Here is a 25,347-nt window from a genome sequence, read left to right on the forward strand (position 1 = left end):
AGCCACAAACGCCGCAGCAGAGGAAGGAGAGAAAGCCTGTCCCCCGTCCGCGTCCCCACGGGCCGCACAACTTACCCGCCCCGCCCGGGGTACCGCACCCGCCGCGACGGGGCCATCCGAGTCTACCGCTCTCCGCGCAGGCAGAGCCCGTAAAGTTCCCGCCAAACCCCGCGCCGCTCGGAGCAGCCAATAGGGGCCGAGCATGCTCTCCCGCCCCCACACCCCTCCCCGGACCTTGTACTAGAGCGGGCCCTGGGCTCCTCCCCAGCCTGGAGCGCGAGAGAAAACCAGACCTGGAATTCTAGGAAAGCTGGAGTCCGCGCCTTTCAACCAATCGCTTGCTGAAGGGCTTTGAGACGGCATCAGTTTGCCGGGCTTTTGCTCCCACCCGCGCGCCGCGCCAGTTTTCCAAAGCTCCACAGTTCCGGAGCCGCGTGGGCCCGCCCACGGGGCGGGGAAGGGGAGGAGCCGCAGCTGAAAAGAGGTGGTGCGCTCGCCCTGTGGACTTGAGCCAAATCACAGCAGGAGCTCCAGGCGCTTTTGTCCCTGGAGGGTTAGAGCGATGCATTGCCGAACAGGCAGGATTTGACTTCCCTGCTGCCCTCCACCAGCTGTGTGAGCTCTGCGTGTTATTTTACCTCTATTCCAGTGTCCTCATGGTAAGTGGGGAGGGTCCCTTCTGGAGCTAATATTCTATTCTTTTCTGTTTAAAAATGTATTATCCCGCAAAAGAACGCTGGGCCCTTACCACATCGTAAATAAAAATGAACTTTATTAAAATGGACCAAAGACCTAAACTTGAAAACTATACAACTCTTAGAAGAAAACAGAGCAAAAACTTCATGACACTGAATTTGGCAATGATTTCTTGCATATGATGCCAAAAGCACAGTTTGGGATGATGAAAAGGTTCTGCAGATGGAGAGTGGTGGATGATTGCCTAACGTGAATGTACTTAAGTAGTGCCGCTGAAGTGTAGAGTTAAAAATGGTTAAAATGCTAAATTTCATGTTATGTATATTTTATCACAATAAAAAGTTATAGCTCATGCATACAAAAAATATATATAATGTAAGGATAAAAAGTAACACCTAAGCGTTGGACTGGTGATTCCAGGCTCAGGTCATGGTCTCAGAGTCCTGAGATCCAGTCCTTCCCCACCCCACCCCACCTCCCCAGCCCCCACCCCACTAACGTGGGCTCCAGGCTGAACTTGGAGTCTGCTTAAAATTCTCTCTCTCTCTCTCTCTGCCCCTCTGTCTCAAAACAACAGCAGCAACAACAACAACACCACCATGTACTCACCACTGGATTAGAAAATAAACAATTATCTCCACCCCACCCCACCCCCCGGGCCCGTTATAACCGCTCTTCGGACTTGTGTCAGACCCACAAGCACAAGACTTACAACCCTTTTCCCAGAAAATGGAGCTACCTTGATAAATCCCTAAATAATGTATGAATTACTGTATGGTTCTAAACTTTATATAAATGATATTTGGTATGTATTCTGCAAACGCTCTTAATCAAAGTTACAATTTTTAGATTTAGCCACATCCATGCACGTAGCTGTAGTTCATTCTTTTCCATTGTCTTTGGAATGCTTTAAATATTCCACACTTTATTTCTTCATTCCCCTGTGTATGGCTATGTCAGTGGTTTTCAGTCTTTTGCTCTAACCAACAATGCAGTGCTAAACGTTCTTGTGTCTCACATGACATATGTCTGAGAGTCTCTCTAAGGATCAACTCAATAGTAATATTGTTGCTTTGTAGGATAAGGACATTTTCAGCTCTATAAGATAATGTCAATTTTTACACCTTGTTTGGTAGACTACAATTTAAATCCCCCATCAGCCGTATATAAAAGTCCCCTTGGACTTTTCAACACTTACAGCTTTCAAGACTTTTACATGTTTACCTAACTAGTGAGCTGAAATGCTATCCTATTCTGTTTTTTATTTACATTTTCCTTAAGTCCATCAGCTTTTCATTGTTTATAGGTCCTTCCTGATTCCTCCTTGGTGAAATCACCCCACCCAGGAATTATTTGGGCAATTGCCATTGGAGAGTAAATTACCTTTGAGGAATTGAAAGTACATCCCATTTGCTGATGGGTAGAAATAGGGTTCCTGGAGCCATGGAAATCTGTCACTCTTAAGAGAGTGGACAGGTAGCTCCATTTTCTGGGAAAAGGGTTGCAGGTCTTGTGCTTGTGGGTCTGAAAAAAGAAACTGCCCAACTGTCAAGACAGGAAGATGTGCAGCACTCTGGATGGAATAAAACTCAACCCAAATAGGTTTAAAAAATAAAAGGAATTTCTGAGCTTGTGTCCAGAGGTAGGATGGCTGTCAAGCTGTTTGACCTAGAGGTTAGACAAGCCATCAGGGCTCTGAATCCATCTCCTGGCCCTCCTTGTACATCAGCCTTTTCCTCAGGCTGTATATCATCATCGTCACCATCATCGCCGTCATCGTCACCGTCATCGCCATCATCATTGCTGGGACTTATTGAGCATTTACTATGACCCAGGCATTGTCCTAAGTGTTTAGTACTTATTAAACCATTTAAACCTCTCAATAACCCTATGTGGTAAATACTATAATCCCACAGTACGTATGAGGAAACAAAGGAGCAGCCCCACAGGTGGTAAGGGGTGGTACCTGAATTAGATTTTAGGATTGGGGCCCAGAGCTGGCACCTGGCAGCTGCTCCAATCTCACATCCGAACTCCACCATTCAAAGACAGGCAGTAGCCGTGTCCAGCACTCCCAGAAAAAGGCCTAAGCTTTACTCTAATTGGTCCAGCTCGTAACATACCTGCCTGGGTGAGTCAGGGTTCTCCAGGGAAACAGAACCAATAGGAGGGACACACACACACACACACACACACACACACACACACATCTCCTATATATGTGTGTATGTGTATTTATAAATATAAAATAAATCTTTCTTTCATGTATATGTATTTTAAAAAGAAACTGCCCAACTGTCAAGACAGGAAGAGGTTCAGCACTCTGGATGGAATATTTATATCCATGTACATGAGAGATTTATTTTAAGGAATTATCTCACACAATTGATTGTGGAGGCTGGCGAGTTTGCCATGAGAGGGCAGGCCAGCAACCTGGAAATTCAGGTAAGAGTTGATGTTGCAGGCTTGAGTCTGAATTCTGCAGGGTGACAGGCAGGAAACTCAGGCAGAATTTTTAGGCTGCAGTCTTGAGGCAGAATATTTTTTTATCATGGGCAAAATCCCAGTCTTTGCTCTTAAGGCCCTCAACTGATTGGGTGAGGGCCACCCACATCCTGGAGAATAATCTGCTCTACTCAAAGTCTACTAATTTAAAGATTAATCACGGGGCACCCGGGTGGCTCAGTCAGTTAGGCATCTGCCTTTGGCTCAGGTCCTGGTCCCAGGGTCCTGGGATCGAGCCCCACATTGGGCCCCCTGCTCAGCTGAGAGACTGCTTCTCCCTCTGCTCCTTCACCGGCTCATGCTCTCTCTCTCACTCACTCGCTCTCTCTCTCAAATAAATAAATAAAATCTTAAAAAAAAAGATTAATCACATCTAAAAAATACCTTCATAGGGACATCTAGACTGGTGTTTGGCCAAACAAGTGGGTGCTATAGCCTTGACACATAACACGAACACACACGTGACCCCGAACCAATTCCTGTGGCCAGAGAACTGGAATACACTCACTAGCTTCCTACTAGAACAGGCGTGGTGGGTGGAGGTGGAAATTGCGAGAGTGGGAAATGGCTGCTGGACACGGGCACCTGGAGGCCTCCGCAGGAACTTGCCCACGCCGGTGGAGCTAGTCACAGGGAAGGCAGGGTGCCAGCCTAGGCGTTCGAACGCCAAACTCACATTTGTTCCACTCCCTCGTGCTGCCTTCTCAGTGACTCTCAAACGGGGGGAGGGAAGGGGAGAGGGGAGGGGGCACATTCCAGGATCTCCGGGGCACACGTAGTACGATAAAGTAGTAATTGTAACATGGAGAAGACTCCCAGTTGCTCTGGTCAAAGGGGGGTGGGAGGGGCGCCTGGGTGGCTCAGTCAGTTCAGTGTCTGCCTTCGGCTCAGGTCATGATCCCGGGGTCCTGGGACAGAGTCGTAGAGGGCTCCTTGCTCAGCGGGGAACCTACTTCTCCCTCTGCCTGCTGCTCCCCCTGCTTGTGCTCTCTCTCTCTCTCTGACAAATAGATAAATAAAATCTTTTTTTTTTCCTAAGATTTTATTCATTTATTTGACACAGAGAGAGACAGCCAGCGAGAGAGGGAACACAGGCAGGGGGAGTGGGAGAGGAAGAAGCAGGCTCCCAGTGGAGGAGCCTGACGTGGGGCTTGATCCCAGAACTCCGGGATCACGCCCTGAGCCGAAGGCAGACGCTTAACGACTGAGCCACCCAGGCGCCCCGATAAATAAAATCTTAAAAAAAAAAAAAAAAAAAAAGAGGGTGGGTGGGAGTCTTGCCTAAGAAGTTAGTGTCGAATGGCAATTTCCAAGCTTCTGTGGTTATTTGTACTGCTGGGGCGAAGACCAGGACGCTTTCACGAGCATCTGAATGTAGATGTGGGAGTCTGGGTGGGAGGAGGCAAACACCAAGGCTCATCATAGGACAGTAAGAGGAACATGGGGGCTGGAGGCTGGAGGCTGGCGAGGGGAGAAGGGTCAGCCAAGGGAAGAGGAGAAGCCCAGCAGATCAGAGAAGCTGCGGCCAAGGACAGATCCGGTCCCTGGGAAACTCTCTGTGAAAACAATGCAGATTACTTTTTAAGGAAGCCCCGGCCCATATTTTCTATTTTCAGATGGTCCCTGCATTGTGTGTGTGCTGGTTCCATCTCCATTAACCTTTCGTGAATGTGTGTTAAATTCAACAACCTTGTCTTGGTGTACCTAAGGGAGGTTGTGAAGGATTAGGGACAGGGGCCAGGATGCGGTGAAGCATGGGTTTTGGAAGGGGACTGAACACGCAGGAGTGGAGGGAGCAGGGTCCCGACCCCTCCTGGTAGCCTGGGACAATGTGAGCCCAGAGGAGGAAAGGGGATCGGGATCGCAGAAAAGCTGGAGGACATCTTCATGGGTGGGTGTGTGGGTGGGCGGGGGCCCCTGGCTATAGAACATACTTTCATGTTTGGAAAATGAAAAACAAACAAACAAACACACAACTATTGCTTTTATAATTCAGATGCAGAAAATAAAGAACCACAAAACGTCTTGGACGCTGGGATGAATGGAATGGTTGGGCATGGACACTCCCCTGTGGAAATACATCTTCCCTGTGGATTTGGTTGATGTGCATATTAGTTTCATGTTTTGGAATTATTAGTTTGATTTTTAAATAAGAATATAAATGAGAATATTATGCTTTATGTTACAGGTGTATCATGGAGATAATAGGTAAAGGATATGGAGCTAGATATACAGACTGTCTATATATGTATAACACCCATTTGTAATTTATCTTGTAAGAACACAGATTTTTGCTAGGAGTTTTAGGAATTGCTCCAACATTGCTTTGGTTTTTCATTTTTGTTTTTGTTTTTTTCATTTAAGTTCAAGTTAGTTAACATAGAGTGTATGGGGCAGAATCCCACAGAAGCGGTTCCAGGACATGGTTAGTGCAGCAGATGCTGACGGCAAAGCACCGCTGCCTCCCGGGAACTTCTGACAGTGACGGCGTGGGAACCAGCCCGTGAAGAAGAAATTACGGAAGCATTCCGTGTGTTCGACCGCAACGGCAGTATTAATTAGCACGGCAGAGCTTTGCCATGTGCTGACAAACCTGGGAGAGAAGTGAACAGACGAAGAGGTCGATGAAATGACCGGGGAAGCAGATATTGATGGTGATGGTCTAAAGTAAACTGGGAAGAGTTTGTACAAACGATGGCAGAGAAGTGAAAACATTGTACAGCATGTGTTGAATTTCTTACACAAAATTGTTTATTTGCCTTATCTTTCTTTGTAACTTACCCATAAAAGGTTTCCCCCTGCTATCAAAAAATATGCATGTATTGGGGCGCCTGGGTGGCACAGCGGTTAAGCATCTGCCTTCGGCTCAGGGCATGATCCTGGCGTTATGGGATCGAGCCCTGCATCAGGCTCCTACCCTATGACCCAGCAATTGCACTACTAGGTATTTACCCCAAAGTACAAATGTAGTGATCCAAACGGGCGCCCACCCCAATGTTTATAGCAGCAATGTCCACAATAGCCAAACTATGGAAAGAACCCACATGTCCATCAATGGATGAATGGATAAAGAGGGTGTGGTACATATATACAATGAAATATTACTCAGCCATCAAAAAATGAAATCTTGCCATTTGCAATGATGTGGATGGAACCATAGTGTATTATGCTAACCAAAATAAGTCAGAGAAAGACAAATACCATATGATTTCACTCATATGTGGAATTTAAGAAACAAAACAGATAAACACAGGGGAAGGGAAGAAAAATAAAATAAGACAAAAACAGAGAGGGAAGCAAACCATAAGAGACTCTTAACTCTAGGGAACAAACAGGGTTGCTGTAGGGGAGGTGGGTGGGGGGATGGGGTAACGGGGTGATGGGCATTAAGGAGGACACGTGACGTAATGAGCACTGGGTGTTATACGCAACTGATGAATTGCTAAACTCTACCTGGAATCTAATAATACACTATATGTTAACTAACTTGAATTTACATTAAAAAACAAAAACCAAAGCAAAGTTAGAGCAATTCCTTAAACTCCTGGCAAAAATTTGTATTCTTACAAAATAAATTACAAATGGATATTCTACTTCTGGCATTAAAACAAAACAAAACAAAACAAAACAAAACACCCATCATTTCTTACTGGGCCTCTGCTTTTCTTCAAGTGAGCTCTTCTGTTGAACTTTCTGTACCGAACCGCAGCCACCAGAGGGCAGACGAAGACGGGACCTGCAAGTTTGAAAATGTAACTGGAGACTAGAGCTCGCATTTTCAGATGTTGTAAGAAACAAGACAGATGAACACAGGGGAAGGGAAGAAAAATAAAATAAGATAAAAACAGAGGGGCACGCAAGCCATAAGAGACTCTTAACTCTAGGAAACAAACTGAGGGCTGCTGGAGGGGAGGTGGGTGGGGGTGGGGTAACTGGGTGACGGACACTAAGGAGGCATGTGATGTGATGAGCACTGGGTGTTCTATGCAACTGATGAGTCATTGACCTCTACCTCTGAAACTAATAATATACTATATGTTAATTGATTTTAAACAAAAATTTTTTAAAAGTCTGTTCAAGATTAGTAAGACTACATATCTTAACTACCTGTTGCTCAACTCATTTTTCCTTGCCCTCTATCATCTCTCAGCCTCATTCCTGTACGTTTCCCTGAAGGCAAAGGGTGTACTTTTCTATTATGGAAAATACAGAAAATAATTTCTTTCGTAAATTTTCTTCTTGTGTTTTTTAACTTCCTGCAGCACCTACTAATTAATGGGTGCACAGGAATAACCCACTAACCTTGGCCGTTCTCTTCAGGAAGAAACTCAAGTCGTTATCTGTTTTAAACAGACCAACTGCTCCACGTCTGTGAGTGTGACACTGGGAAACTACCCAAAAACGTCCCAGGAGGGCAAGGCCAGGGCGAGGAAGGAGGAGACCTCCACTCGGATGTTCCCTTTCAGAGAAAGAGGAAATAAAACACAGAAAGGAAGTTTTATTCGGTGTATTTTGAAGTTGGAAGGCAGAGAGATTTTTCCGTAGTGGCAAACTGCAATGACGTCAGGTCCCTCCGTGTGTCACAAGCTCGCTGGCATTTCCCTGGCTCCGAGCCGCCACTGCTGAACTTATTCGCTCTGCCACCAACGTCCTACTTTTTCCAGACCTAACTGGCACCGCTCCTCGCCAAGCTGAGATCGCATGGCTAATAGGTCTGACCACTGCATCTCGACCGGCCATGTCACATGCTTCGAATTCCATTCCCGGCTCCCCGCAGGGCTGCATCTGGTGCAGGAACCCTGGCAGGAGCATTCTAGCAAAATCCAGGGTTTCTCCGGCCAGCAAATCGCTGATTCCGACCTGCAGAGGAATTCGTTTTATAACTCAAACTTGTAAAAGGGACACATGACCACATAAGCAGAGAAAGAGAAATGAAAGAAAGCTCCACAGGAAGAGATTTTCGTAAGAAAATAAGAGAAAATTTCTGCAGTAGAAAATTGTCTCCATGATTCACTTTCAAGCTGTGGTCAAAAAAAAAAAAAGTTTCTTAAAACAGTTTTCATCCTTGTAACGACCTTGCTCACTCTGACAGGACTTTTGAGTGGCCTGACAGCACTCACAGTTGTGCAGCTGACTTTGTTCCCAGAGCTCAGGGCAGCTGGCGCCCTTACCTCAAGGATACTTTTCTGCTCAGTCGAGAACGGAATAGTAAAAGTGCCATCAGCCAGACAACCTCAGGTCAGACAGGCTTCCCTCTCAAACCCCTACGTAACATAAAAACCTTTTTTCTGGAACCTTCTGTAGGAGTAAACAGCTCCCACACACACACACCCTCTGGCTGCCACCCTGTGTCTCACAAGCCAGCTCACTCACCTCTTTAACCTTGTCACTTAGCATAAAGAAAATCATTACCAACTCACACCACTGCCAGGACACATGACTGACTCTTTATTTCCTGGGCTTGGAAAATAGGAGAAGACTTCCTAGAGGAAGCGGCATCTACCTACAATCTAATTGGAATAAAGGAATAGGAGTCAGCTAGGCCAGGGTAAGACAGTGCTCTAGGGAGAGAGCATGTGCAAAGGCCCAGTGGTGAGCGAAGTGGGATACATTCTGGAAGCTAGAATACATTCAGTGTGGCTGGAACAGGGTTGGGGAGGTGGCAAAAGATGAGGCTAGGGACACACGCAAGGGTCCTCCAGTTCCTTGCTCCTCAAAGTGTCGTGCACAGACCAGCAGCATTGGCATTCCCTGAGGGGCCTATTCAAAATGTACAATTTCAGGCCCAATTCCAAATTTATTGAATCCAAATCTACGTTTTAAGATCCCCAAGGGAGCTGATGCACAATAAATCCGGAGAAGCCCTCCTCAAAGTGTATTAAGCAGTTCAGACTTAGGAGCAACAGGAACTTTCTGACCGATAACACGGGGGAACCATGTGATAAGACTCGTGATTTAGAAACTTCATCCTTGCTGCAAAGTGGAGGAAGAGAGGGTGAGTCAGCAGAGACCCATATAGAGATATGGAGGCCAGTTAAGAGGCTGGTGTAGTTGTCCCGGCGAGAGATGGCTGCCACCCTGACTGGGCAGCAGGGATGGGGGGTGGGGAGTGGACACAGCTGATGGGCGATGGGAGAACGCATCCACAAGACAGTGGTGGTGGGCGGAATTCCTCCCAGGTGCAGGGCCCACTGCCCACGCGGCCGGGGAGCAGGCGTGAGCTCCAGGGCGGGGAAGGCAGTATCAGTGGGTGTGGGAAAGCACAGGCTCTTAAGGGAGAGTCCCTCTGTGTCTGCACATGTTACTTAGCGCAGAATGCGAGCAAACCGGTTCCACGCATGCCTCACACGTGTCCCATCCAGTGCCTGGTGCTTAGGTACCCCTGTGGCAGGGTCCTCCCCCCCACCCCTGCCATGACTCACCCTCCGATATTAACAGGCCACATGCAAAGCAGGAAGTCTGCCTCGAGTCCTGGGGGGGATGTCCAGTAGCCTTACTATTTAGCAAGGACAATTTCTGTAAGGGAAATTTGACAGTCAAAACCATCCCCCCTCCCCTCGTTAGAAATCGCAACAAAAGTGAGTGACAAAGAACTTACATAGAAAATATATTTGTGACAAACCCCTGCTTCTGGCCAAAACAGTACGTCTCGCTACCTTCAGGAACAGGGCTGAGGAGCAGAAGTCATCCCGTAAGACTTCTACCATTTGAGCAAGTCAACAGAGTGGAGTTAAAAGTCAAAAAGGAAAAATGTGGGTTTCTTTTTACGCCAAGTAGATGGATAATACGTAAGGTGGGTCGATTTCCCAATGTCTCGTGCTGAGTGAGGAAGCGCGTTCCGATTTGGGGATCTCCTCCGGGCCCCAGTGGTGAAAGGGGCCACCCTGGGGGACCTCACATCTGCAGGCTCGCGCTAACCGGGAGCTGCTCTCTCTCCGCTCCGGGTGCTGAGGCTGCTCCCGCTGAGACGGATGGACAAATGGTCTCGTGCAGGCAGACTGTGGCCACAGCCACTCTCCAGGCTAGATGCCGACGGGGCTCGAGGCAGCGGAACGGGAGGGACGCTCAGTCCAACAGCCCCAGGGTCCTTGCCTCTCAAGCTGCCGCCAGGGCCTTCTGCCCTCTGTTCACCTGCCGCGGCAGGTAACTGGGACAGGCTGGCCTGCTTCTCTTCTGCTGGTGCTGCCGTGAAAAAAAACAATTGCCAGAAATATGGATGAAAATTCGAGAGTCCACAGCATCGACCCACCTCCACTTTGTGCATTACAGTGGAGAGATTGGGGGCACCTGGGGACTGGCTAACGAAGGAAATTTGTCCAGCATGGTGATGGGCATCACACCATGGAGGGGAAGGCACAGCAAAAAAGGTGATCCAGGCACAAGAAATCATGCAGTGGGAAAATTCAGGGCTAGTTAGCGGATCTTCCTGACTTTCCAGGAGCCCACGTCCCCACTCGCTCCCAACGGGCTTCTGTCCTCCCTGCTCTGCTGGAACACTTATGTCCAGAATTGTCACCATGGCAGAATCCAGCAGACATTCCTCTGTCCCCACCACATTCCACCTTTCAACAGCATATGACATAACTGATCCCCTCCCTCCCTGAAACTTTTCTCTCTTGGCTTCTGGGACACCACGTGCTTGCTTGCCCACCCTCCCCCATGGGAGGTAATTCTCAGTCCCCATTGCTGGCTCCTTAATTCCCTTTCAAATATGCAAGGCTGGTTCTGTCTTGGGACCTCCTCTATTTCCCATTTAGATTTTCTGGTTCCCCAGGTTACCTGGCAAAGTCTCTTTGACCTTCTGTATGCTGCTGACTCGCCAATGTGTTCTCTCCAACCTGACGGTCTTCTGAACCACAGCCTCCTGTCTAACTTCATGGGCTTGTCTAGCAGGCACCTCAAATAGAAACTGTCCAAATTCGACCTCCCACTTGCCTCCCCCAAAACCCCTGCGAGTCTTCCCAGCTCAGTGAGTGCAGCTGCACATCTCCCCAACGGAGCTCACGCCCCGATCCCTCCCTTTCCCTGGTTCCCCACGTGCAGTGGTTCCACCCCCAGCCCCTTTCTTATCTCCACTGCCACCAACCTGGTTCAAGCCGCCACCATGCACCACACTGTCCTTGTGTGGTCTCCGTGCTTCTTCTCTGATCCCTCTGTGGCAGCCGGGAGTAGTCCTTGACAAAGGTAATTCAGGGAATGTTAGTCCTTGCCTCGAAACCCCTCATTGGTTTCCTCCTGAACCCAGAGTAACACCCAGATTCCTTTCTGGTAATCTGGTCCTCCTTCTCTAACTTTTTCCAGTACTACACTTGCCCTCGCTTATGATGCTCTAGCCTCACTCGCTTTCTTCCGGGTCCTGGAATACCTCACATGCTTTCCCACCTCAGGGCCTTTGCACTCATGATTCTGCTTTTTGAACTCTTTCCCCAAACCTTGTGAGGACGGTTCCCCTTCCTCATTCTTCAGGTTATCACAAGTGTCACCTCCTCAAAGGGACCTTCTCTGACCCCAACACTTAAAACAATACTCTCTCAGTTGCTTTTTTCAAAGCACCCATCACAATCTGAACTCATCCGTTTGCTTTTGTGTGTATGGTCCGTCCTCTCCGTGTTACAAAGTGAGCCTCCGCAGGGCAAGGATCTTGTCTGCTGCGCTCACCGCTGTGGCCCCACGGCACAGAACCGTGCCTGGCACTTAGCAGACAGTAAACACGTAATTGGGGACTCACCCCCTAAGGGGTCTCTATGAGGACTGAACGGGGACATGCGTAAGGAATGAACACGGCATCACACAGGAGTGTAGCACAGAGTACTCCCTAGTATAATCCCGCAGCTGCTACGACCCGCATCGCTGAGGACTTCTAGAACTTCTCTGAGGCATCTCATGAACGGCTGTATGCCTGCAACACAGCCTCACACACATTTTCCTCTAAAACAGTGGCTGGTTCTACCAAACTTTTAGTCCTCGACGGACCGGGGTTACCAACACCACAGAGAGCAACTGTATTTAATTTTTGATAAGCCATAAAACCAGCACAAAACTGTGGGAAGTGGTATTAGGCCCTGCTGTGACAAAGAACAATCCAGGACAGGAGTCAAAACCATTCGTCCTGACGCTTAGAGGCAGAAGCGGTAGCACTGAGAAAGGACGCTCACGGCGGAAGGCGGACGAGAAGAAACGTCCACACCACGAGGCTGAAAGCTCAGTTCCAGCTTCCGGCCTGTCCGGGGCTGTGACATTGGCCATGTCACACGTGTGCTTTGATTTCCTCATTGGAAAATGGGGACAGCAGTAGCATTTGGCTCCAGGGTGGTAACGTGAAGTGGGTCATCCGGGTAAAATGCTAAGAATAGCGCCTGGCCTGTGGCAACATTGGATGCATTTCAGTTATTATGATGAGTCTTCCAAGTAATCGAAAAAAGTGGGAGGCAAAAGCATTTGCCAAATGCCAAATATAGTGAAAACAAGCTGCCTTTCTGCGTTTAGATCTAGAGTGCGGGTGGCGCCTGGGTGGCTCAGTTGTTTAGCGTCTGCCTTCGGCTCAGGGCGTGATCCCGGGGTTCTGGGATCGAGCCCCACATCAGGCTCCTCTGCTGGGAGCCTGCTTCTTCCTCTCCCACTCCCCCTGCTTGTGCTCCCTCTCTCACTGGCTGTCTCTCTCTCTCTCTCTGTCATTAATAAATAAATAAAATCTTAAAAAAAAAAAAAAAGATCTAGAATGTGGGTGTGTCACGGTGGGGGGGCGCAGGGAGGGGCAGGACGGGCTGTTAGGGGGGCAGAGAGACGACTGTGGTTTCAGCATTACCCTGTTCACGCCTCCTCGCTCCTCATCTGTGGGGAGAGGCCTGCTCTCTGGCTGCTCCTGAGAGAAGCCTAACACGCAGGGGGTCTGCACAGAAGAGAAGACTGCCTCACCCCGAGTCAACCATCGTCTTCTGTCCCGGCTGGGCTTGAGCCCCAGACCACCGGGCTCTGGAGGTGTGGTCTGCTTTGTGGGAAGAGTGCCACGGGGTATCTACTGCTGTTAAACAGGCTCGGACCCCAAACAGTGCACCATGGCAGTTAAGAACTGAAAGACGGTGGGGCGCCTGGGTAGCACAGTCGTTAAGCATGTGCCTTCGGCTCAGGGCGTGATCCCAGCGTTCTGGGATCGAGTCCCACATCAGGCTCCTCAGCTGGGAGCCTGCTTCTTCCTCTCCCACTCCCCCTGCTTGTGTTCCCTCTCTCGCTGGCCTTCTCTCTCTCTGTGAAATAAATAAATAAAATCTTTAAAAAAAAAAAAAAAAGAACTGAAAGACGGTGTTTGGGGATTAATATCCAGAATATATAAAGAACACGTACAGATCAATAAAACACATGAACAACTCAGTTTGTAAGAATAGGCAAAGGACTTGAAGACACACTTCTCCAAAGATGATATGCAAATGACCAGTAAGCCCAGGAAAGGATGCTCGCCCTTACGAATCATCACGGAAACGCAAAGCAAAACCACAGTGAGATACCACTTCACGCCCATCAGGATGTGTGTCATGACAAACACAGAAACCGGCCAGAGAGGACGTTTACAGACGGCATGTAGAGAAACTGGAACCATTGTGCTCTGTTCGTGACAATGTCAAGTGAGGCAGCCGCTGGGGCAAACGAGATGGCAAATCCTCAACAAATTCTGCATAAAATTACCATATACATGATCAGCAATCCCACTTCTAGGTACATACACAGAAGAATTGGAAGCAGGGACTAAAACAGATATTTGTACACCCGTGTTCACAGCAGTATTACTCTCGATAGCGAAAAGATATGAACAACTCGAATGTCCATCAACAAATGGATGGATAAAGAAAATGTGGTCTGTGCCTACCATGGACTATTATTCAGCCCTAAAAAGGAAGGAAATGAGGTGATGGGTACTAAGGAGGGCACGTGTGGTGATGAGCACTGGGTGTTACACGCAACTACTGAATCATGAACATTACGTCAAAAACTCATGATGTACTACGTGCTGACTAACTGAACATAAGAAAACAAAAAAGATGAAAGGAAATTAGTAAGAGTGTAACAAAGAGTATATACATTTTCCTCCAAAAAGGCCAGAGGTCATTACTTTGAATTTGTAATGCAGGAAATATAATCTTGGCACAATAAATTGGCCTGGCACTAAATAAAATTTACTATCATAATAAAAAAATAAATAAAATAAAATAGAAAGGAAGGAAACCCTGACCCATGCTACAACACGGGTGAACCTGGAGGACATTATAAGTGAGATCACCAGTCCCAAAGAAGATACACTGCAGGATTTACCTGCAGCGGGATTCACAGAGACGGCGAGGACAACGGTGGCTGCCAGGGGCTGGGGAGAGGAGGGAATGGATGTTACCGTGTGATGAGCAGAGTTTCCGTTTCGCAGGATGAAGAGAGTTCCGTGGACAGATGGCACTGACGGTTGCACAACGGTGTGAACACACTTAATGCCTCTGAACTGTGCTTAAAAATAATGAAGCTGAGGGGCACCTGGGTGGCTCAGTTGGTTAAGCGTCTGCCTTTGGCTCAGGTGGTGACCTCGGGGTCCTGGGTCCCATGTCAGGCTCCCTGCTCAGCAGGGCGTCTGCTTCTTCCTCTCCCTCTGTCCCTGCCCCTCACTCATGCGCTCTCTCTCTCAAATAAATAAAATCTTTAAAAAAAATAAAGATACATTTTATGTGTGTTTTAGCACTTTTTTTTTAAAGGATAAAATCCAGCATGAACATCAACCTCATTACAAGAGAAGCTTTGTTCAAAATTGCAGGTATTTGTTCACATGAGATTTAACGAACACCTACTGGTTTGCAAGCCGTGTTGGGTGCTAAGGGAGGGAAAAGAAAGGTCATGCCCAGAGCGCAGACACTCACGCTCCCTCCACTCAGGGGAAGAGGAAGAGAAAGGGGAGACGAGGACAGACAAGATAAGGAGTGTATCAACTCAAACAAAAGGCAGAACGAATTCGGAGCCTCACCAGAGAGATGCCAACAGGGCTTGAGCTTTAGAGGGAAAAACCAACATCTCCACACCAAACACGAGATTTAAAGGGAGGGAGGCGGGGATTTCACCACCACAGACTATGTAAGGCACTGGGGGCTCACTGAAGAACACCTGCAGAACAGGAAATTTTACAATGATAGTGTAGCGTGGAAACCAGAGGAAAAGGAAAAAGTTGGCTGCTATAAATGAGACAGCTTCTAAAACAGTGCTTAGTAAGAGAATTACTAAAATACACAGAATTAAACCTGCCACAGAACCACCAACCACAGCCAACGTCTCTGGAAACAGAGCTTCCCAGCAAAGAATTTGCATTTCTAAGAATATCCACATTATTCACACCATGATTTTCTTCTGCACAACATAGCGGTGCTGTTGCCAGAGAACATGGCCGGAGGCCCCAGGTCACCCCACGTGGGTGTCAGGGAAGTTGTGGGGAGGGCGAGGCCGGGGGCCCTTCCTGCTCTGCGCTCACGCACATCCAAGGCTGTCCCACACATCACCCCTGACGTGAAAAGAGAGGCCTTCACTCACTTGAAATGCAGAAATATTTATTTTGGTTTCCTTCATTGTTTTTGGAAATTATGTTTTGGTTTATAAAACATAGAAATAGCCAACACTTAAAGCAAACATTCAAAACCCCAAAGTGACAAATTATTGACTTTTTCTGCAATTAAGAATATACATATGAAGTTAGGCTACCAAATAGTGTTACTACGATGGCCGTTCTTCAGTGCCAACCCTGTTGTGCTTGTTAATACATGTACTCTCACAAACCCCAAACCAACTTCTTTCAGTGTATAAATGACAACTTAATTCAGTCACACGTGGCAAAGATTTGCAGTAAAGTGAAATGCAGCTAATTTCCCAAATTAACTTTTTTTTAAAAAAAGATCCCTTGAGAAGTTAATCCCAGAAAATGAGTTTTCCAGATTTCTACATCCTAGAATTTTGGCTTATCAAACACATTTCATAAAAATCAGGTAGCATTGTAAGAGCATTTTTGTTTATTACTGTCCATTTCAGTAAGTATCCAAGTATAGCTATTCCCTTAATAGGTTTAAAGACATGCCCTGCCTGAGAATTTATTTGGGGGTGGAAAAAGCCAGTTAATCACAACTCAATCTTTTGATATGAAAACCACATTAAAAATCCGTTGGCCATCACAAAGAATGACTGGTTCGGCGGAGATAAAGGGGCCAGTTCGTTAGGCGTCATAGCTGAGCAAGGTCGATCCAGGTAATTATTTCCTTCTTGAAATGCGTGTCTTCACTGCAGAGTCTAAGGCAGATGTTTTCATAACCCTGGGAAGGACGGTGGGGAGGGAATCGGCTCTGGAGAAGAGGGTCTGAGAACATTCTGCTCCCTGGGCGCCAGAATCCTCTCGCTCAGGTGAGCAGCCATGCATCCGAGACTCAAGGTCTGTGCTGAGTTGGATCTGTTCTCTTCTTCGCCGGGAAGCTTCTGCTCCCACAGGACAACAGGGCCTGCACAGAAGCGCAGCCGCTCTGGGCCCCAGCTGCAGAAGGCTCATCGGAGAGCCGTGTAAGGCGGGGAAGGGAAGGAGGAAGGGGTCAAAAAAGAATCTCTGGTCCACTTGTGATGTTCTCCAGCCGGGACAGTTCTTGTTTTTAAGGGACAGCTTCCCTCCAGTGCACAGTACTTTCCAGAGCAGCAGACAACTGCAGAATTTGCAGCAAGTAGTGGACATCCCAGAAATAGCCAAGTCCTCATCCCTTGGTTAGAAAAACAGGGAGACAGAAGTTTCCACCCCTCCCTTTTTTTTAACTGAGGAAGTCTCAAATAACTTAGCACGTGGGTAGTCTCCCCTTTACGATTTTAAGGCTCATTTTGGAAATTGTGTATCACCATAAACATGGTCTGCAACAGGAGGTGACTGTAAGGCAGTGTTCTGTTTCCTCGAATATTCCTATGACGAGAACCCCGAATGCACAAGTCGAACGCGGACGCTCCCTTTCCTACGCGCGCTCTAGTCAAAATCACCAACGTGAAGGCCATAAGCAGGGACTGTGGAGGCCTGGGTTTCTTCCTCGCATTACACTTTGATGGTGGAATAAAGTTCATCTATCTGTGACCTGAAATAATTCCGAAGCTCTGGCCGTTTCGCCTTCATTGTTGGGGTCAGGAGCCCGTTGTCAATAGAAAATAATTCAGGGTGGAGACTAATACCTTTGACCTGCAGATAAACGAGGCCATTAAAGCAAAACCAAGGGCAGACACAACCTGGGTCTTACAAGCAAGTCGGTCAGAAGGGATGGAGACCCCGTGGCTTGGACTCAGGCCAGCGGCCTCGCTCAACACAGGGCAGGAGTTGCTCCCAGGACAGGATCTGGGCTTGGACCCTGACCTCCAGGGAAAGAGAATGCCTGCCCTCAGTTACAGAAATCCCTCCCCCGGCCAAAGCTCGCCCTTATTCATTCCTCATGGGTTTCTTTAAATCCCCTCGTGCTCCAAACCTATTCATACGAAATCCTCAAGTCAGAAACCGTTTTGTAGGGCTGCATGTTTGCTGATGCAAATCTTACCTGTTCAAATGGTTTCAGGCCAGAATCCTTCCCAAGCCTCACCATGTCTTCCAGGATGGCTTTTTTGACGTCCTAGGAAGGTGAGGAAACAACACACTTGCTGTGTTCAAGGTCTCCGAAGGCATGCTCGATGCCAAGCCAAAGTACCGCACACTCCCAAACCTTACCTTGTTCCTGCACAGTTCCTCAAAGGAGCCTTCAAATCCTTTCTTTCGGGCCCAGGAACATAATGTCTCAACATCTGGTACCACAATTGCTATGAGAAATGCCTTTAACACACACAAGTGAGTTAGTATGTGGCTTGATCCAGATGTTCTGAAATAGTGATTCTTTATCATTTTGCACGATGGACCCCGGGAGGATCTGATAGATGTTACAGACCCTCTCTTCAGAACGTACTGGCAGCCCTGGGAGTCCACCGAGCCCAGGTTACGAGCTCTTGGATCTAAAATACAGATGGCATCAGGAATTCTGCAGTTAAACGTTTTAAAAGGACCACTGGGAATCAGAACCTAACAAAACCCTAATTTTTATTTATTTTTGTATACATACATATATATATATATATATATATATATATATATATATATTCTTTTTTAAATAAAACAGGGTCAAATAAGCAGACAAGATAATAGCAAGTAACTGCTTTTAAAAGGAGAGAAAAAAATGTATACATATTCATTTTTTTTAGACCTCCAATGCCACATTTTTTACAATTTAGTAACAAAGCTAAATAAAAATCGAAGGCATGTTAAGATTCTAGGTCAAAGAGAGGCGCCTGGGTGGCTCAGTTGGTTAAGCGTCTGCCTTTGGCTCATGTCATGATCCCAGGATCATGGGATCAAGTCCTGCATCGGGCTCCTTGCTCAGCAGAGAGCCTGCTTCTCCCTCTCCCTCTGCCTGCACTTCCCCTGCTTGTGCTCTCTCTCTCCTTCAAAAAAAAAAAAAAGATTCCAGGTCAAAGAAAAATAGGTGCATTCCTTAAAATATTCTTCTACAAGTATTTAAAAGTCTCAAGATTCGTAAAAAGATTAGCTTTCAGGAAACCAGACCCCTTTCTCTTCCTTGCCATCATCTGCCCAATATTCCACTACAATACTGACATTGGCGAAGAGACATTCCACTATAATATTGACCTTGATTTTCAACTTTACGTATATACTGGCTCACAATCCCCACTGCTCAAACATGATTTAGGAGACGTAGCATAAATATGTTGGGTTTAATACGTTGAAAATTCTAAACTTTCTAATAATCAATACATCAATATTTCCTTTCACAGTTTAAATTAGAAGGCTATTTTACCCACTCTCTAATATCTTTCTCCACTCCCCTTGGTACACGAGATGACTCTAGCTAGGTAAAAAAGAAATATAGAATTCCAAGAGAAAAACTTTTCTGGATAAGAAATGCCAAGCAGCAAAACCCAATATTCCAGCACATCACACATGAAGCCAATTCAATACTCATCGCGGACTTTCCATCACATCGCAAACACCCGGAGTCCAAGGCGTGGGCACGCCTGTGTAACAGGGCTCACAGCCCAGAATGTGCGTACCTGCAAGCTTTCTCCGTGGACAAACACCTGAGCGACAGGTTCACTTCGCAGGTAGATGTTCTCGATCTTCTCAGGTGCTATGTATTCTCCCTGTGCCAGTTTAAAGATGTGCTTCTTCCTGTCAATGATCTTCAAGGTGCCATTCTGTTTATTAGAGCGGAGGGGAGGGGAGGGGAGGCACTGTGAGTGGGTCCGTGGCTGCTCTGCCCCCTCCCTGCCCCATATCTATCACACAGTCCAGGGCACTTTTCACATGCTTGCCTTTAATCCTGGTAACACTGCCCAGGGGCCAGTGTATCAGCCCGTTTTACAGAGATGGAAACTAAGGCTTGGGGAGACTGAGTAACTTGCCCAAGGCCAGTGAGCCAAGTAGAGAGGAAAAAAGGGACTCCAGAGCTCACGCCTTTCATTTCACCCCTGGCAGCCCACCAGCAGTGCCTCCCCAAGGAGGAGCCATTTTCCTTGCGGGTACAGACATAGACTGTCCTCCCAGAGCACTCTGCACAGAGCAGGGGCTCAGTAAAAGCTCCAACAGAAAGGCCAAATGCCACCTTTGTCATTGTTTCAAGGTGGGGGGGAGGGGCTCGCTCCTGGCCCCTGGGGCAGAGTCTGTCAGCAGCCCCCGTCGGGACCATGGGAAATCCACAACGACCCCTGCACTGGACGAGCCCAATGCCATCGTGTCCACCTCTGGTCGCCAAACCCCCACCTATCAACCCATCCCCACCCCCGGGGTCCTCCCTGTGCTTCCAAAGGTCAGCTGTAGGGAAGTTTCTCTGGGGCCCTCATCGCACGCTGGTTCTGTGCCACTTCCCCAAGTTGCAGACTGAGGTCCAGGGATAGGACGAAATGCGTTCATTAGAGCCGGAGCCAGAGTTAGAACTGACGCTTAATCTTAACCCCTTGAACTTCAAAAGAGGACTTAATTTATCTCTGAATAACCTGGGCATTCTGAAGTCTGAATTAATTGGGTGAAGAGGGGGAGCATTTTTCAAAACAATAAAAATTTCCGGGAGTATTATGCACCTTAAATCTACAAGAATCGGCATACAGCGATAAAACTTGCCTTAGCCACGTTAGTAACAGCCACTCAACACAGCGACCACTTACAAAGCAGTGGCTGTTCCCACAACAAGCCAAACTGGTCAAACCCACAGTGGGGCTTCTTGTAGGTTCTTTTCCCTCCTCCTCCGAAGGACCCTGGCATTTGTCTGCAGTAACAATTCCGAGACTACGTTCAAAGTCGTTGGCCTGACCCGTGGGACGCTTACCCTATTTTTAAGGAGATGACAAGCCTAAGAAACACATATATTCCCACGTCTTGCCCACCACACCTTCCTGGCCGTAGACCACAATGTCCCCCACACCTTGTTGAACTAAGACCTTCACACTGAGGCCCAGCACCGATACAGAAAAAACCATGCACCGTCTCTCTGGATTTCGAATGGGAAGCAGCAACCAGAACTGACGACGTCACGCATCAAAACCAAACATCTTCGTTATGGTTCAAGTGAAAACCCTACCCAGGCACGCTGAGCGTATAAAGCTGTTCCCTGCAGGAAACGGAAGAGCCCCCCCCCCCAGCCCAGGGAAAGGGAAAAGTGAGGTCGCACAACAGCAAAAAGGCAGAAGAAAAGTATCTGTGAGCAGGGGAGGTGAGCGCTTACTGGAAGCCACTTTCCAATGTCCCCCGTGTGTAACCAGCCGTCTTTGTCCAGAACTTCTGCTGTTTTTGCTGGGTCCTTCAAGTAGCCTTTAAATACATTTGGCCCCTTCACACACACCTGAAGAGAGAAAGATCAGGAAGGGGGTGATTAGGGGGAGTGGAGGGGGTGGAAAGGTACAAATTTCCAGTTAGGAGACAGGTAAGCACCGGGGACCAAACACACAGCCCAGTGACCATGGCTCACACGGATATGTGATTATATTTAAAAGTAAGGAGATGAGATCCTCAGAGTTCTCATCATGAGGGGAAAAAAAATCTCTTTTTTTCCTGTTTTTCTTGTATCTCTGTGAGATGATGGAATATTAACGAAACTTATTGTGGGGAATAATCACCCCACCATAGATGGATACCAAATCATTATGCTGTCTCCTTTAAACGCATACAGTGTGTACGTCACAGCCATCTCGATAGAACAGCAGGGGACAAAGAGGATCTGTTAACAGCATTTACGGGGGGTTCCCCAGAGAAAATGCGTGTGTGTGTGTGTGTTCCAGTGTGGTGCGTATCTCCACCTTTAGCAAGAAGCCCTGAATTCCATGATCCAGAGGAGCTCACGAGCCACACTGGAATCCTGGAGGTATGTCCAATGCCCCTGTTCCCTTGTCCTAACGACGTCAGCTGCGGTCAAGTTGTAGGGCTAATGCTTGCCTGAGGTTCCGGCTCAAAGCCCCACAGGGGACGAAATCACTTCGAAGTCATGAGGCTTTCCTTCCACTAGCCAGTAGCTCACTAATAGTATCCAGGGCCACTGGCTGACAGGAGCTGTGCTCCAGGCCTGAAGATACTGGAAACCTTTGCATGCTCTCGAGCCCAAGTCCCTGCGGTGTCTAGAGGAAGACACATGTGTGGTCCCCTCCCACATAAAGGCACCTTCAAAGAGAAGCCTGTTTGATCCAGGATCACCAATAACATCAAGCTCAGTGACTTTACGTGACACTGGCGAGAAGCGGCCGAGCTAGCAGAGGGAATGGCAACGTGGCTGAACAACGTTGCGGGGGGGGGGGGGGGCGGTCACTCACCTCACCCTCACCCTTGGAAGCCAAGTAGTTCATTTCTTCCACATCTACAAGTTTTATAAGGTTGCAAGGCATTGGGGCACCAACATGGCCTGCGTGGTAAATAAAAGAATGATCATTCCCAGGAGAACTCCTACTATCCTTAAGCCAAATTACTTTCATGGCCAACAGGCCTTCTCATAATGAGAACAGCTGGTAGAAACGTCTGTTTGCTGCAATGATACCCGTCTCCCCCGGTAAATGAGCACAGAGAGTGTATTCCTAGAATAGAGGCAAACATTCAAAAGTCTCTTAGGACCTTTCCCCAGTTTGATGCCCCAAATTATTTTTTCAGTTATAAAACATCTGGCTGTTGATTGTAAGGGTTTCTACAAATACCTGGAAGCAAGCTTTCTAAAACTTTTATGCGGCTCCTACCATCTGATGGCCCCTGCTCATCATTGCACCTCTCCCTCATACAGACTTCTTCCTAACACCCCTACTTTCTCTAAGAAGAGAAAATACACAACTTTGCCAAATGGATTATCTCTCAACATCACCTGGTTCTGACCAAAATGGTCTTTACTTCCGTAAGTATGGGTGAACACGTTTTAGATTTAAGTTTATTGAGATAGAATGGTGCAGGGACGCCTGGTGGCTCAGTTGGTTAAGCACCTGCCTTCAGCTCAGCTCATTGTCCCAGGGTCCTGGGATCGAGTCCCACATCAGGCTCTGCTCAGCCGAAAGTCTGCTTCTCCCTCTCCCTCTGCCCCACACCCTGCTTGTGATCTCTTTCTGTCTCTCAAATAAATAAATAAAATCTTTTTTTAAAAAAAAGAGCATCACAAATAATTCCTCTTATGTTTTAATAATGTTTGCGTAAAGAGATCACTGTTCTAAATTCTCTAGGCTGGGGGCGCCTGGGTGGCTCAGTCCTTAAGCGTCTGCCTTCGGCTCAGGGCGTGATCCCGGCGGCGTTATGGGATCGAGCCCCACATCAGGCTCTTCCGCTGTGAGCCTGCTTCTTCCTCTCCCACTCCCCCTGCTTGTGTTCCCTCTCTCGCTGGCTGTCTCTCTCTGTCAAATAAATAAATAAAATCTTTAAAAAATAAAAAATAAAAGAAATAAATTCTTTAGGCTGGTAAGGAACCAGGGGTTAAAAATTAAACCAAAAAGAAGGTTCAGAGACTGTTAGTATTAGTCCCAGCAGAATTGTGCTTCTAGAGTCTAGACATGAGAATCCATGTTCCTAGACGGTGCTCATATTTCTAATATACCAAATAAACCAGTGGCATTTGCATATCAGAGTGCAGAAGGTACCACCGGTCAGACCTGGGTTGGAACCCTGGCTCCGAAGCATAATGCTGGGTAAATTCTTATACGTTGTTTACATGCTTTTTCACCAACAATCATTTCCTCTCAGAGGTAACAGGACTTACGGCACAGGGATGCTGCTGGGACGAAACGCACCGATGTGCTTAAGGACGGCTGCCCCATTGAGTATTTCTGTATTTGCCTCTCCTTGTGCCTTTTGGGAGAAATGACTTGTCTCTTTCTCTCTGTGGTCTCGACACCAAGCCCAGCACCCAAGTGTAAATTCGAGTCAAATTTACCAGCAAATAATTAGACCCCAATCCATTCCTGGAAAGCTCTGTGGGGCTAAATGTTCTGAACCTGGCGGAAAGGGCTTTCGCCCCTCAGCTGCCAGCTTCAGAATCTAGGTGAATCTCTACTTGGTCCTCCAAGCCCGACGCACTACCATAGCAGCCCTTTTCCATGAAGATCCCTGATTTACAAGACCGTTTGCCCTAAGGCCTGATCCCTCGAGACACAGAACTCCGTGGTCAACAAACCAAGGATGAAGCCAATTCCAAGAATTCCCACCAGCATAATGAGATTCCTGTAAGGAGTGTCCCACGGCTTGTACCTGCTGTCCAGTCTCCAGGCATGGTCAGGCAGCAGCCAGCGGTGCACTCGGTCTGTCCGTAGCCTTCGTAAAACTGGACCACCAAGAGATGAAACGTTATTAAAGAGAGTAGTCACACCTGTGCTGCAAGGGCACAAATCAGGATGCTCTTCTCACTCCTGAATGATAGCTAACCGTGGTGACACAGCTCTTTTTAAAATCTGTTCAGAACTACTGTGATAGCACCCAAACATCTTCACTCCAACACGAAACCTTGGCCACTGTCCGTGGTCATCTACTTCTCGCCTTCCTGCAAATAGGTAAGGGGGACACCGACATGGCCTGACAGGTCACACTGCACACAACCCACCCAGCAATGCACTCGCGCTGTCCGCTCACAGCCGTGCCCCACACCTGTCCTGTTGGTTGCCCAGTCTCTGCTGCCTCCCCCTCCCCTTTAAGGCAGGTTCTCTCCAGGGTTTGCAGGTCGGCTTATCACTTGCAACCCATCCCCATACCCTCAGGTCTGATAAAGTCAAGTTTCATGGCTGGTGCTTTACCCGAGAGAAAATGACACAGTCTATGTGGCCACAGACGTGTCATCTCCTGCCTAGGCTAAAAGACAGACACACTCCTGTCTCCAAGCAACCTGGGAATAGCGTGATCTTCCAAACCAGAATAAGACACACACTTATAAGAAAGACTTTTTGGAAAGGAGAGTCCTGGGCTTGAAAAAGCCTGAGACAAGCAGCCGTAGTGATGCCCGCCTCACCTGACAGCCGAGCGCTGCTCTCAGAAACGTCAGCACGGTGGCGGATACGGGCGCGGCTCCTGTGACCATCAGCCTGACTTTTCCTCCCAGGCTCGACTTACAAGGCAAGGAGAGGGAAGACAGTGAGGGTCCGATGGCTGCACAGGGGTGGGCCCCTCAAAGACCCCTTCTGGGAACCCAGATCCACCAGCTCCTTCTCTGCAGGCCGCAGGGAGCTCACCCACACACAGAGAACTCACGGGCGTTCAAGAAGGAAGGCCTGGCTGGAGCTGGTTTCCACCTGCAGCTACACCCTGCTCTCTCAACGGGTATGAAAAACAAGCCAACACCTCTACCCACGGGGATTTTGAAGGAATTAGAACAAGAGAGTGGTGGGTTTGCAGGCAACTGCCCCATTTTGGGCATTTTGGGGGACACAGTATTATTATTATTCCACGTTCTTTATCACTCGTGCCTAAAAAATGACGCCTAGAGTAACATACTTGTTTCAGAAAAGGAAAGCAAAATAAAAAATTAGAAAAGCTCAGGACACCTGGATGGCTCAGTCGGTTAAGCATCTGACTCTTGATTTCGGCTCAGGTCATGATCTCGGGGTCGTGAGATGAAGCCCCAGGTGGGGCTCTGT

At 47.8% G+C, this 25,347-nt stretch overlaps 2 protein-coding genes and 1 pseudogene across 31 annotated transcripts in view; 1 reads left to right on the plus strand and 2 right to left on the minus strand.

Moving 5' to 3' along the window:
• Positions 1 to 180, minus strand: part of CENPU (centromere protein U) — a 37,980-nt gene extending 37,800 nt beyond the window's left edge. For both annotated transcript variants that reach the window (XM_026508587.4, XM_057303544.1), the window contains exon 1: positions 76 to 180. In XM_026508587.4, coding sequence (XP_026364372.1) covers positions 76 to 116 — 41 coding nt within the window. In that variant the 5' untranslated portion in view covers positions 117 to 180. The remainder of the gene's footprint in view (positions 1 to 75) is intronic.
• A 2,928-nt stretch (positions 181 to 3,108) lies between these two features.
• On the plus strand, positions 3,109 to 5,910 carry LOC113262074 (calmodulin-like; annotated as a pseudogene).
• Positions 5,911 to 15,753: 9,843 nt separating this feature from the next.
• ACSL1 (acyl-CoA synthetase long chain family member 1) overlaps positions 15,754 to 25,347 on the minus strand; it is a 291,625-nt gene continuing 282,031 nt past the window's right edge. For all 29 annotated transcript variants that reach the window (XM_057303548.1, XM_057303553.1, XM_057303549.1 and 26 more), the window contains 8 exons: positions 24,723 to 24,818; positions 23,972 to 24,044; positions 22,069 to 22,157; positions 20,991 to 21,107; positions 19,324 to 19,467; positions 17,933 to 18,034; positions 17,766 to 17,837; positions 15,754 to 17,416 (listed from right to left, as the gene is read on the minus strand). In XM_057303548.1, the coding sequence (XP_057159531.1) occupies positions 17,276 to 17,416; positions 17,766 to 17,837; positions 17,933 to 18,034; positions 19,324 to 19,467; positions 20,991 to 21,107; positions 22,069 to 22,157; positions 23,972 to 24,044; positions 24,723 to 24,818 (834 nt within the window). In that variant the 3' untranslated portion in view covers positions 15,754 to 17,275. The remainder of the gene's footprint in view (positions 17,417 to 17,765; positions 17,838 to 17,932; positions 18,035 to 19,323; positions 19,468 to 20,990; positions 21,108 to 22,068; positions 22,158 to 23,971; positions 24,045 to 24,722; positions 24,819 to 25,347) is intronic.

The sequence above is a fragment of the Ursus arctos genome, unplaced genomic scaffold, assembly GCF_023065955.2.
Source record: "Ursus arctos isolate Adak ecotype North America unplaced genomic scaffold, UrsArc2.0 scaffold_27, whole genome shotgun sequence".
Lineage (NCBI taxonomy): Eukaryota > Metazoa > Chordata > Mammalia > Carnivora > Ursidae > Ursus > Ursus arctos.